Source organism: Mustela lutreola, chromosome 15 (assembly GCF_030435805.1).
Source record: "Mustela lutreola isolate mMusLut2 chromosome 15, mMusLut2.pri, whole genome shotgun sequence".
Lineage (NCBI taxonomy): Eukaryota > Metazoa > Chordata > Mammalia > Carnivora > Mustelidae > Mustela > Mustela lutreola.
Window position 1 is genome coordinate 51,126,631 of NC_081304.1, and position 14,452 is coordinate 51,141,082.

Consider the following 14,452-nt stretch of genomic DNA (forward strand, 5'->3'; position numbering starts at 1 on the left):
GAGCAGTCCTTTCGGTTGCATGTAATAAAAAGTCACTTCGGACTGATTTTTGAAAACCCAAGAGGCATTCTAAGGATACCTGAGGGATGAACAGGGTCCAGAGGAAGGAGGGAAAACAGATCCAGAAACCCATGAAGGCCTCGAGGCTACTAAGTAGCCGATCTAATTTGCTTGCACTTATGGTTCTCTCTTTCTACTTCTAAACCTCTATGCTTGCCTGTGCAGGGCAGCTCACGGGTCCCGACTTTCTTAAGGGCCCTGCACAAGCTGCAATCCCAAAGGGTCTCTCTCCTTCCCCTTGCAAAATTCTTAAGATAAAGAAGTGTCTTGGGCCTGTCTGGATGAGAAGTTCGACGCTGGTCTCATCAACTGGTGGGGGGGGGGGGGGAGGGAAGGGAAATGTCCCTGGGTACAGACATGGTCCCCTTTCCTGTAGGGAATGAGGGCAGCGGCAGCCTGAGTCAGGCAGGCGCCCCCTGTGTCAGCAGAGAGAGAGAGAGAGAGGTCTGCTGCTTCGGCAGGGGCTTAGCTGCTGGTACTTAAAACAACACAGTCTGTAACTGCCTACGAAGCCTATGATACCTTCCCCTCCAAGTTCCTGCTGACCAATTCCAAACACGTGCACTACTAACATTTCATGAAGCTCTACCTGTTTTTATTGCTCTTTGCTGGACTTGGTTGATGTTTGCTTTTTACTTTCGTCAAATCTTACAGGAGAGATGAAGACATGGCAAGTTACAAAGGTACCGCTTCTGCACTAACATCTGTTCTAACAATCTGGGTTGGTGTCAGCAACACGATAAAGATGGATGTTAACAGATTCCTTGAGCCTATGAAAATCCTGCCGAGGAATCGTATTTTGTGGGTGCACTGCACAGAGCCTGGAACACAGTGGTGCTCAAGGTCACACTGAATCCAATTCCAATTTTAACTTAAGTACAAAGATCTACTTCCGATCAAATATTAAATCTGGCTAATAACTTCAGGCCACAATCTGCTCTGTGTCCCACAGCAGGTGGGGCAGAAGAAGGTAATGAAGTCTCCAACTTGCTGTTCTCCTCTTTTAAGAACCTTATCACAACAGACCATCTCTAGCTCAGAAGCACAAAATGTATACGAAGAAATTACTATATAGTAACTAAAAGCACAAGTTTCAATAGCCTAGGGTCTTAGAGAAATTGTTATTCCAAAACATGCAGAGGCAGCAAGAGTCACCCAAAACCACATTTTATTCTATGACCTTTATATTGCTTTTCTGTTACTTAAAGGTTGAAGCAAAATGAAAGGATGGAAATATTTTGTTAAAGGAACAAAATAAGTTAATCACAGCAAATACACCTAATAAAACCTCAGGGTCTATGCCGTACACTCCAAACACAAGATTAAGTCCAGGAGTGGCTCATGTCTGGGTTTTTGTAGAGCAAATGGAAATATTTGGAAGAATCAACACATTTCAGTAGAAGAGCCATAAATGCCCTGAAAGCAGAAAGTTGACACAATTTTAAATATAATTCTCATATATATATATTTTCAAATCAAACACAATTAAATAGAATATGGTTTAAGTACATGAATACTTTGCTTTAGAAGAATAACAGAGGTGGTACATAGTACCAAAAACTTATACACAGCCTTTTTGCTTCTTCTGTTGATGAAACAGTGTGCCTCTATACAATCAAATATTGCAATGGAATAAATTCTCTATTCATTCAAGACTTTCTCAAGGACAGAGGTGATTAATAATTATATACTTATATATATATATATATATATAATTTCTTTTTTTCTTTTTTTTTTTTTTTTTGCAAAGTCTGAGCAAAAGCAGTAACACCTAAGAGAACGTTCGTCCTCCTCAGTCACACATGGTGAGGAGGCGTGGGCACTGCAGGCCCGTGGAGTGTGCTCGCCAGTGGGGCGGCCCTGCTGATGGCAGCGAGCCCCGCACCCAGTAGCTGACCGAGGGAAGTGCAGTGAGGGAGTCTCCTGCTCTCCTAGAGACAGAAAGAGAAAAGGCCACCACGTGCACACTTCCCAGCTCACAGCAAAAAGGGGAGGCAGCCAAGATCAAGTGCTTTTCCTGCCCCGCCCCCCAAACCTCGCTTGCCAATCTTAAAAAAAAAAAAAGAAAGAAAGAAAAAAACAAAACAAAACCCATACAATCTGGGAATAAACATTTTGTCCAAGGTATCACAGGGGGAAACTGGAGTGATTGTTACTCCTGCTCCTTTTCCTCATGTATTCTGAAGGGAAAGCTAAGTAACTTGGAGCAGAGCATTCTAGAAGAGCAAGTCTTCGTGCTCAAAGTAAAGGAGGCTCATCTTTTTGTTAGCAGGGGAGACTGGTTTGCAGTACACCGCATCTGAGGAGCAATTAAAATGGAAAATTGCACACTGTCACCCAAGGGAAGGACAATGTCACCAAGACTCGACCAGTCAGCTAGCCTCCTTCCAAATTAATGCCTCTGTGAAGGAAGACCACCAGGGAGCCCTCACCCCGGTCTGCTGGAGGAAAACAATCCACTAGCACCACAAGGCCACTCTGAGCTGCCTGGCTCTCCGAGGGGCTGACTCACCTGTCTGCTCAGGCCAAAGCAAAGCACTTCCCGCACCTGCTTTAGGATACTTGTAGGGATGGGTCACGGCTACAGAATGTGTGTCAATCACGTATCAGCTCTATGCTTATCTGCCTCCCACAGTATGTGGTCCCTGTCTATTCCAGTGGACTAAAACTCGTTCATAAATGGGTTATTGCCATTGGAAAGCTATTAATTTTCTAGTAATGTAAACAATACCACTTTGTCTCTTTATGACTTTCACTGTGTGAACATCATGTGCAGCAAATATGTCTACATGTCACTCTGCTTAGGATGGAAGTCTAGGATTGTCTGCCAGTCTTTCTTGGGAACAACAGTGATATATCAGTGAAAAGAAATACAGTGCTTTGTTTTCATTGGCTGTGTTGAAGAATCCAACCAGAGCAAAAAAGTTCTCTTATTTTTCAAAAGCAGATTTCCTTTCTCTCAGGTCTTGAGTCATAGCTGAAAAAAGGAGAAAGAAAAAGGTTAAGGTGCATTTTTATAACCAGGGACATATTATCATGACAGATTAAGGTTACCCAGCACTTAGTGTTTACTACATACCAGCGCTTTTGACAGTGAGGATCTGACTATAATCCTGAGGTAAAATGCTGTAACCATTTCATTTACATATGAATGAACGGAAGCTTAAAAAGGTCAAGCAGCTCACCCTAAGATAACAAGGACTGGGACCCAGGTCCGCTTTTATCTTTCCCTTTTGGCAATAGATAGTAGAAGGAAACATCTAGTCTTTGAGAGTAATTTGCCTTCTAGGAATTAACCGTGCACCATGCTCATAAGAGAGGGCAAAGATTCATATGCACACACATTCACTGAAGTACTGTTTGTAACAGGGACAAACCCAAAATGACTTAAATGACAATCCACAGGGGAGTGGGAGATCAGGAGATCCATAATATCAGGAAATATCCTGGTATCTCATATCACAATATCAGGAGAGCCATAATATAAAATACTCCAATACCTTTGGAAAGAAAAAAAACCCCTGATTTCTCCTCACCAGGTTCCTGAGGTGGAGACTCCTTTACTCACAGCACCGGGAAGAAAAAAAAAACATCCCAGAAGACAAGGTCCTTAGGACATATACACATGCAACAATTCAGAAATGCTGTGAGGTAGTTTATATTAAATGCCTAAGTACATTCTATAGACCAGCGTAAAGTAAACATTCAAAGAGAGGCTTCAACATGGGCTAGAAAGGCTGGGTAATCTTTCATGGAAGTAGGATGTCTTACTTTCATAAAATCATGGAATGAGACTCAGAAGGAGATCTTATGAGACTGTCTTGTTCAATTTCTCTCATCTACTGATGAGGAACTAAGACTTGGAAAAGGAAAATAACTTGCAAAAGGTCACATATGTTCATTAAAAGTGGAACAATCAAGTTCTGTTTAGCTCAGCACTTCTTCCATACCAACACACCGCAGATCCCTAAGGACAGGCAGGATAGGTATCTTAGCCAGCCAAAGAGAAAGGCTAGCAAGCTTAAAAAAACCAAAATACAGCAAAATGTATCTGTATATCCTAAAAATAAAAAGCACATGATAATAAAATCTGAACATACAACTCAAATAAAAAGCCTTCATTTTAAATATCTACTTTCTAAAATGGTGCCTAAAAGGACATTTTTCGTACTGTTAAACATTTCATCCTCAAAGATAATGGGGAATCACAACTTCATACACCTTGATCTTGCTCTTTGCTATTTTAGGTTTGCCTGAGCCAGTGAAGATAAATATAGATAAAAATTATCACCCTTAAACAGAAACGAGGGTAGAATCTGCAAAAGTGAACAGAAAGTTGGTGTGAATCAGCTCAGTGCAAAGTTCAAAATCAAACCAAGCTCTGGTAAGGACAGTTCTCCGAGCAAACAGAGGCAGAGAAAGGGGTCTGCCGGGCCTGTCTAAACACAAGCCCTCAGAACCACTGTGGGTTCCATGGGATGTCATCTGAACATCTTAATTCTGATTCCCAATTTCTGCTAATGCAAGTAACAGAGTAGTAGTTTCCTGCCTTCATAAGGAACAGGAACAGAAATTCTCCTATTGGCTTAAATCTCTGTGAATCAACTCTAGTTAGATAAAGAAAAATTGCTGAAGAAACTGGGAATGTCTGGCTTGAAGAGAGGACTGGGTGTCGGAGGAGGCGGGGAGGGAGGCAGGGTATGCTACACGGCAGCCCTCAACTTTCTGAAGGTCACTTGCATGGCTCTCACACACCCAACTAGAACCAGCTGGTGAAGCTGTAGAGAAACAGAATATTAGCTTGTGGATATTCTGAATACAACCCCTTTCTCAGAAAAGTTGTTCTGCAAATATCATCTCCCAGTCTGTAATTTGCCTTTTCATTTTCTTTACAGGGTCTTTTGACAAGCACAGGTCTCTACTTTGGATAAAGATCAATTTATCGATTTTTCTCCTTTATAGCTCATGCTTCGTATGTCTAAGAAATCTCTGCCTAATCCCAAACCATGGATTTTAGTTTTTTTTTTTTTTTTTAAAGATTTTATTTATTTATTTGTCAGAGAGAGAGCGCGAGCGAGAGCGAGCATAGGCAGACAGAGTGGCAGGCAGAGTCAGAGGGAGAAGCAGGCTCCCCTCAGAGCAAGGAGCCGGATGTGGGACTCGATCCCAGGACGCCGGGATCATGACCTGAGCCGAAGGCAGCTGCTCAACCAACTGAGCCACCCAGGCGTCCCTGGATTTTAGTTTTTAGCTCTGACATTTAGGTCTATGATCCATTTTGAGTGGGTTCTCGTGTGCTATGAGGAAGAAGGTTCATTTTCCTCCCATACATATATCTTGATGTCCCAGTACCGTAAACCAGAAAAGACTAGCTTTTTATCACTGATCTACCTTGGCATGTATGTCAAAAATCAACTGACTCTATATATTTGGGTCTACTTCTGTATTCTCTGTGTCTACCCTTATGCTGATATCACTCCGCCCTGACTGTGCAGCTTAATAGTAAATGTGTCCACGTACTGTTAGTCTTCCAACTTTTCTCTGCCCCTCCGCCCCATATGTCTGTCATTCTAGTTTCTTTAAATCTTCCAGTTATGTTTTATAATCAGCTTGTCAACTGGTCAACTTCTACAAAACACCCTGCTGGAATTTTTATTGTGATTGTACTGAATCTTGGATATCTTGTACGGCATGGAGAGTCAATACTGTATAACATATTTGAAAGTTGCTAGAACTTAAAAGTTCTCATCACAAGAAAAAAAATTTGAGATCATTTTGCAATGTATATAAATATCAAATCCCTAGGTTGTAGACCCAAAACTAACATAATGTAAGTCAGCTATACGCCTCAAACATCATCACCACCACCATCATCCTGGGGAAAACCAGCACCTTAACAACATTTGTCTCTTGATTTATTTAAATATTTAATTCTGCTCAGTTACAGTTTATATCGTATAAACCTTACAGACATTTTGGTAAATATATTCTTAGAATTTTATGTTTTAGGATGCTACTGTAGATTGTAACTTTTTAAATTTCAATTTCTGACTGTTAATTGCTGCTATATAGAAATGTACTTCATTTTTATATATTAACCTTATAACATTTAGTATTGCTAAACTTAGTCCTAACCCTTTTTTTTTTATAGACTCCTTAAAATACTACCGTCCAAAAGACCTTTCTGTGACAACAGAAATGTTCTGTATTGTGCATACATGGCTAGTCACAACCATACTGGATAAAGCAACCTTAGGAATGTCTACATGAATGATAAGGTCTTCTGCAAAGAAAACCAGTTTTACTCCTTCCATTACAATTTACAGGCCTCTTCTTTTTTGCCTTTTTGCACTGGCTAGGACTTCCAGTGCAAGTGTCCTTGCCTTCTTCCTAGAATTATGCAGTCTTTCCCCATTACACGTGATTTTAGCTGTGAGTTTTATCAGGTTAATGGGGTTCTTCTATTCTGTTCCTAGTTTCCTGAGAGTTTTATTGCCAGTGGTTGAATTCTGTTAAATTCTTTTTCTTCATCTACTGAGATGATCATAGGTTTTTCTTTTTATGATGAATAACTCCAATTTTTTCCTTTAAAAAAAAAAAGATTTTATTTATTTATTCTGGAGAGAGAAAGAGAAAGAGAAAGTGAGCATGAGTCGGTGGACGGAGGGACAGAGAGAGGGACAAGCAGAGTCCATGCTGAGCGCAGAGCTCAATGTGGGGCTTGATTCTAGGACCCTGAGATCACGACCTGAGCTGAAGTCAAGATGCTTAGCCAACTGAGCCACCCAGGCATCCCAGCAACTGATTTTCAACTATCAAAGCAAACCTGCTCTCCTGGGGTACCCCCCACTTGTTATGATGTATTATCCTTTTTATATACTGATGACTGGGTTCCTTGTATTTATTTACTTACTAATTTGAGGGCACTAGCGGGAGAGATCTCAAACAGCCTCCCTGCTAAGTGTGCAGCCTGATGCAGGGCTCAATCTCATGATTCTGGGCCAAAACCAAGAGTAAGATACAGCCAGTTGAACCACCTAGGCACCCCTTCTTGTATTTTTGTTAAGGATTTTGCATGTATGTTCGAGAGAGACACTAGCTTGTAGTTTTCTTTTCTTGTAATATCTCTAGTGTTAAGGTAATGCTAGCTTAATACAGTGTGTTGGGAAATATTACCTCTTCTTCAATTTTCTAGAACTTTGTCTAGAATCAGTATTATTTCTTTTTTAAATTCCATCTAGGCCTGGAACTTTCTTTGTGGGAAGGAACCTGATGTTCTCTCTCCCACCCCCCAATTTCATTGTTATGACTGACATAATACCGTGTAAGTTTAAGGTGTATAATGTGATAATCAGATAAATATATATTTTGTGAAATATCATCACAAGAAGATTAATACATCCTTCACCTCACATAAATACCTTTTTAAAAAATAGTAAGAATACTTAAGATCAATTGCATTAGCAACTTCCAAGTATATAATACAATACTAACTAGAGTCCCCACGCTATGCATTAGATCTCCAGAACTAATCCATTTTCTAACTGGAAGTTTGTATCCTCTGACCAACATCTCTTCATTTCTCCTAATCCCCAGTCCCTGGTAACTACTATTTTACTCTGTTTCTACGAGCTCAACTTTTTTAGATTCCACATGCAAGTGAAATCATACAGTATTTGTCTATGTCTGACTTATCTCACTAGGCATAATGTCCTCAAGGTCCATCCATATTGTCACAAACGACAGGATTTCATTTTTTTTAAATGGGTAAATTTTCTTGATGCATTCAACGGTCAGTGCCACTTGGGTTATTTCTATGTAACACCTGGCTATTATAAATTATGCAGTCAACATAAACAGGGGGTACAGGTATCTTTTTGAGGTAATAATTTCACTTTCTTCAAATATATACCCAGAGTAGGACTGCTGGATCTATACGGTAGTTCTATTTTTAATTCTTTGAGGACTCCCCATACTATTTTCCAAGGTGCCTGTACCAATTTCCATTCCCACCAACACTGAACAAGGGTTCCTTTTTCTTACATCCTTGTCGACACTTGTTATTGCTTGTCTTTTTGGTAACAGTTATCCTAAAAGGTATGAAGTGATAGTTTACTGTGGTTATAATTTGTACGTCACTAATGATTTGTGATATCAAGCACCTTTTCATGTGCCTTTTGGCCATTTGTAGGTCTTTGGAAAAAGGTCTTTCCAGGTTTTTTGCCCATTTTAAATTCAAAATCTTTTTTTCTATTCAAGTACGTATATATTTTGGATAGTAATTCCTCAAATTCAATTTAGCAGACACAGTATTATTCAGGCTACCTATTTCTTCTTGAGTGAGCTTTGGTAATTTATGTATTTCAAGGAATTTCTCCATCTCATTCAGGCTGTTGAATTTATTAGCATAAAGTCATTCATAAGATTTTACTATTACCATTCTAGTAAATTTAGGATCTGCAGTGATGTCCCCTTTTTCAATCCTGGTATTGGTAATTCCTATCTAATCTCTTCTCCCTCCCCACCCCAGCCTTGGTAAAGGTCTATGAATGTAATTGGTCTTTTTAAAGAGCCAGCTTTTGATTTTTCTCTATTATCTATGTAACTCATATTCATTTTTTTTTTTTAAAGCCCAACATGGGGCTTGAACTCATGACCCTGAGGATCCTGAACTGAGATCAAGAGTCAGATGGTTGGGGCGCCTGGATGGCTCAGTTGTTAAGCGCCTGCCTTCGGCTCAGGTCATATCCCAGAGTCCTGGGTTTGAGCCCCGCATTAGGCTCCCTGCTCCCTCTCCCACTCCCCATGCTTGTGTTCCCTCTCTCAAAGAAATAAAAAATCTTAAAAAAAAAAAAAAAAAAGATTCGGATGCTTAACTAAGTCACCCAAGTACACCCCATATTCACTTTTATCTTTAATACTTCCTTCTTTGGGTTTAATTTACTCATTCCCTAGTTTAAGACAGAAGATTGAAAACTTTTTTTTTGTCTAATGTAAACATTTAATGCTATAAATTTCCTTTTAAGGACTGCTTTAGCAGAGGTCTACAAATACTGTTGTTTTCATTTTAATTCAGTCCAAAGTATTTTCTAACTTCTATTTTGATTTCTTCTTTGACCAATGGAAGACTAAGAAGTAAGCTATTTAATTTCCAAATACTTGGGGGATTTCCCACATATCCTCCTGTAACTGACTTCTTGTGTAATTCCTTTGTGGTAAGAAAACAGACTGTATGATTTCAATCCTTATAATTTACTGAAAATTGTTTTATGGCCCAGAATATAGTATATCTTGATAAATGTTGTATTTGCAGGCCAAAAGAGTATCTGCTGAATGCACAGTCTATATGTGTCCCTTGAGTTAAGCTGGTTGATGGTGCTGTTCTATTCATTACTGAGACATTATCCACTATGGATTTGTGTATTTTCCTTGTAGTTCTAGCAGTTTTTGCTTTGTGTGTTTTCAATCTATTATTAAATGCATAACATTTAGGATTCTTGATGTCTTCTTGATGAACTGATCTTTTTATCATATAAAATGTCTTTCTTTTTGCCTGATAATATTCCTTGATTTGAAGTTTACTCTGACTTGTAGTAATACATGCAGTCTTACTTTTTTTTTTTTTAAAGATTTTATTTATTTATTTGACAGACAGAGATCACAAGTAGGCAGAGAGGCAGGCAGAGAGAGAGGAGGAAGCAGGCTCCCTGCTGAGCAGAGAGACCGAAGTGGGGCTCAATCCCAGGACTCTGGGATCATGACCTGAGCTGAAGGCAGAGGCTTTAACCCAATGAGCCACCGAGGCGCCCCAAATTACTTTTTTTTTTAAAAGAGTTTATTTATTTATTTGACAGAGAGATCACAAGTAGGCAGAGAGGCAGGCAGAGATAGGGAGAGGGAAGCAGACTCCCCACTGAGCAGAGAGCCCAATGTGGGGCTCCATCCCAGGACCCTGAGATCATGACCTGAGCTGAAGACAGAGGCTTAACCCACTGAGCCACCCAGGTGCCACAGTCCAAATTACTTTGGATAATGTCTGCATGGTACATCTTTCCCATTCTTTTACTTTTAGCCTTTATATTTATATTTATATTTAAAGTCGGCTTCTTACAGATAGCATCTAAGTAGGTTCTGCCACTATCTAATCAGATAATCTGTTTTAACTAGACTATTTAGATCATTTGCATTTAACATGGCAATTTATATTATTTAACTTAAACCTGCTATCTTGCTATTTGTCTTTCATTTGTCCCACTAGAGTCTTTCTTCTCTTTCCCCCCTTTTCTTGAGTTCTTTTGTACTCAGTATTTTTGTTTTTTAGGGTGTGGTTTCTACAGATTGTGTTTTCTCCCGATTGTGGGTCAAGTTTTTCTGCTTCCTTGCATACCCAGTAATGCAGTGGGTGGCAGACACTGTTATTTTTACACTATTGAGTGCTGAACTTTACTGTGTTCCTTTAAAGGATTGGCCTTTGTTCTGATCCTTTCCAAAGTTGCTTTTAGGCTTGGTTAAATGTTTTACTCTAAGGCTAATTTAGCTCCAGTATTAAGGGATGTTTCTGAAGACACTACTCAATGTCTTGTACATTATGAGATCTATCCACACCGGTCAGTAAGGATGTGACCTATTCCTAACCCCATGTTTCAGGAATTGCTCAGCCTACTAATTTCTGGTAGTTTTTTTCCCTCCCGATGGGCATTTTCACCCAATACATGTATAGATCAGTATTTGGCCAAGGACTTCCAGGGACCTCTCATAAAGAGATAAGCTTTGGAGTTTTCTTTCTGTGAAGCTCCTTTTCTAGTAACGTGCTCTATGACTTCCTGCCACCCTGGGCTATCCAAACTTTGATTTCTGACTCCTCAATTCAGCAACACTATGAACTTTGGTAGACTCCCCCTCCCTGTACTTTGGAAACTGCTTCTGGGCAGTGAGCTAGGGATTGTGTCAATTTTACCCTTCTTTCAAGGATCACAGACCTCTTCTGCTTATTGTCCAGGATCTGGAAACAGCTGCTTCATTTAGTTTGTTAGTTTCCTAGTTGTTCATGATGAGAGGGCAGTTTCTAAAGCACCTCATCTTTCAAAGGCAAAAGAATCTGCCTTATGTCTTTTTTATGTATCTGGAATCTAATTCTTTTCAGTTTTATACAGGCTGGATCAGAACTTGTGTTGACACAAGTCATCTTTACCTTTGTAGACTTCTCTAAAGGTTGATCATACTGTGCCTGTTGCATAACATCACTGACTATCATTTTAGCAATCTTCCAAGCTAGTTCTTCTTGGGCCTAAAAACAAAACAAAAACCAAATGACTCAAACTGTTGATAATGGTTATTCATTAGAAAAATCAAGACTTACATTATTAGTGCTCTAACACAACTATCTACGCATATCATGTCTACCCCGTGGATAAGTAGCACATTCCAAGTATGAACGGACCTACACCACCCTCTGGCCATGCTACATTAACGTGCTGTTCACGTGCTGTCTTCTAGGGCCTAGTACCTACTTCTAGGTACTGGGTACCCAACATCCCGACTATTTTCACATTAGATGATCAGAGCAAAAATTTTTCTTTTTCCACTCACAACTCTCAATGTACTAACTAGTCAAAAAGCAATCCTTTTTCACTGACAGTGAAGAAGGAAAAAGTTGAGCTTTTTGATTGTACTGATGCAAACTTGAAGGCGCGGATATTTTTCAGTGGCCAGAATCTCTGAACTAAAGATTCTGCACTGCTCCCGTGAGGCTACTGTTAGATGCTAACAAGGGCCGCCCCTTCTTGGTCCGTCCTGGAGCAATGCGCCACGATACTTGAACATGGGAACTAAAGAAAGGGAAAACTTGAAACCTTAGTTAGACAGGAATTTCTTTACGTGAAAAGTAGAATTTACCTCGTCAGTATTTCCTTGCACCCATTTCTTCATAGCTTGTGAGAACATGGATCCTAATAAATGAAACCAAAACTGAGTGTAGATTTCATGCATAATTTTGTATTTAAAAAGTGCTCTTATTCAAAAGCTACTTCCAGAAATGGATATTCTTTTTTTTGCACAATCTTGTCTAAAGCGTTAAGGAATATTACCATTAATTAAAATTGATTATCTCCATTAATAAGTATTTAACTTGCAAAAACCATGGTTCGAAAGACTTCTGAAAGGCTATTTCAGAGTTCTGGACTTTTCTTTCTTCTATTCTCTTCTATCATCTAGTGTTAGATTTTCAGCAAACGTTAGGCAAGCAGAAGAAAACTGGCCAGGATTTGGTCTTAGATAAGAATCCAGTGATACATCAGGAGATATCAATCCACTTGCTATATATTCAAACTGTTCAGACCAGCTCCTATACAAAAGGGCTTCCAGTAGAGATTACTTTATTACATTCTTAATCTCTGGTTTGTATAAATTACCTGTGTAAGAACAGAGCTTTAACTAGCCATGCTGTGTCTGAGCCATGGCACACCTCAGTCTCCCAGGAGATACACAAGAGCCTACCCACATCTGTACTCAGGTCTGAGGAATTACAAAAACATAGGCTAGCCACTTTTTCCATGAATTAAATACATAGCTTATCCTTTCATTAACACAAATAGGCTCCTGTCCTAACTCTGCTTTAAATCAAATGCTGGTGGATTATTTCTTAGGCAAGGTCCTGATTATTTCAATGACTGGATTAGAACAAAAAACAGCATTCATGAAAAGTATAAAACCCTTAATAATTTTCAGTATTAGCTAAAAGTCTGAATACTGGTCTAGTTAAACTTTATGGCCAACAGGGGCCACAATATTACACGTTCTGCCTACAGCTGCAAAAGGCTGTTGAATTGCCCAGTTGCTGCTCCCTCTATGGACTCATCCAAAGAGTCACACTGCTGACAGTCTCCTACTTGCTTAATGCTCTCTCTCCTTTTTTTTCTCCCCAAATACCCACATATTTGACTCCTTTCTGTGTGTTCTGTCCTCCTTTAATATAGAACTTCTCTAGGACCCCATCCCCAGCCTTCTTTTCTCCTTCACCATATGTTCTCTGGGATATCTCATCACCTCTTTTGACTTTGACTTCCTTCAAAACACAAATAATCAAAAAACCTGTTCTTGGGTGTTAAATTCGTACTTACATATTGTCCTAAGGTGTCTCAAACTTATGTGCTCCAAACTGAGTGTCTGTTTCCTACCTACTCTTTTTCTTATATCTTCTCTCAGACATTAATTTAATCCTTTATTAAAAATTCACACCATAGGGGTACCTGGGTGGCTCAGTGGGTTAAGCCTCTGCCTTCGGCTCAGGTCATGATCTCAGGGTCCTGGGATTGAGCCTGGAATAGGGCTTTCTGCTCAGCAGGGAACCTGCTTCCCCCACCCCCCTGCCTGCTTGTGATCTCTCCCTCTCTCTCTCTCTGTCAAATAAATAAGTATTAAAAAAAAATTCACACCATAAATTTTCACCCAGAGAACCCAAATTAAAAAACTCAATCCACCTTCCTCATTTACTCTCTATATGAATCTGTCCCCAAATTCCACCCTGAATGCAGTCTCTTGAATTTCCCTTTGGAAGACTTAGAAATCTGACCTTTCAAATTCCTGCTACCACTACCTACCTTCAAATCCTCTTCTTCTATCTACATTACTAGCTAATCCTACTACCTGACTGGTCTCTCTGATACCAATTCATTCCTCTACCACTGCCAGAAAAATGCACCTAGTTGGTACTCTTGCTAAAGCGAGGTGGGGTGGGGAGCACCTGGCTGGCTCAGTTGGTAGAGTGTGTGACTCTTGATCTCCAGGAGCCCATGCTGGGTGCAGAGATTACTTAAAAATAAAATCAAAGGGCACCTGGGTGGCTCAGTCAGGTTAAGCACCTTTCTTTGGCTCAGGTCATGATCCCAGGGTCCTGGGACTAAGGCCCGTGTGGGCTCCCTGCTCCGCAGTAGCCTGCTTCTCCCTCTCCCCCTCTGCCTCCAGCTCTCCCTCTCCCCATGCTCTCACTTGCACATTCTCTATCTGAAATAAATAAATAAATAATCTTAAAAAAACAAGAAAAGAAAAGAAAAGAAAGAAAAAAAAAAGACAGAATCCCTGATGCTTACACGACAGGAACCCATGCTTCTTACTCTGAAACACCAGGGCTTTCACAACCTAAGTACTGTTTCATCGCCCACCACTGCATCCAGGCACTAGGCCTAGCCACTGTACGTGTTCACAACATCTTTTACAACTCCTTGTTATACTTTCTCCAAGAGGATTTGAAAGCAACTTTTTAAAAAGATTTATTTTAGAGAGTGAGAGCATGTGTGCACCGTGCACAAGAGTAGGGGGTTGGCGGTGGGGGGGGGGCTGTGGAGAGGGAGAGAAAGAATCTCTAGAAGATTCCCCACTGAGCATGGAGACGGAC

The 14,452-nt window shown here is 40.0% G+C and overlaps 1 protein-coding gene across 3 annotated transcripts in view; it reads right to left on the reverse strand.

Annotated features, from left to right (window-relative positions):
• Positions 1 to 1,211: 1,211 nt before the first annotated feature.
• Positions 1,212 to 14,452, reverse strand: part of AKAP10 (A-kinase anchoring protein 10) — an 80,780-nt gene continuing 67,539 nt past the window's right edge. For 2 of the 3 annotated variants that reach the window (XM_059147272.1, XM_059147269.1), the window contains 3 exons: positions 11,956 to 12,008; positions 11,252 to 11,347; positions 1,212 to 3,037 (listed from right to left, as the gene is read on the reverse strand). In XM_059147272.1, the coding sequence (XP_059003255.1) occupies positions 3,032 to 3,037; positions 11,252 to 11,347; positions 11,956 to 12,008 (155 nt within the window). In that variant the 3' untranslated portion in view covers positions 1,212 to 3,031. The remainder of the gene's footprint in view (positions 3,038 to 11,251; positions 11,348 to 11,955; positions 12,009 to 14,452) is intronic. The other variant, XM_059147271.1, reaches the window with a different exon arrangement.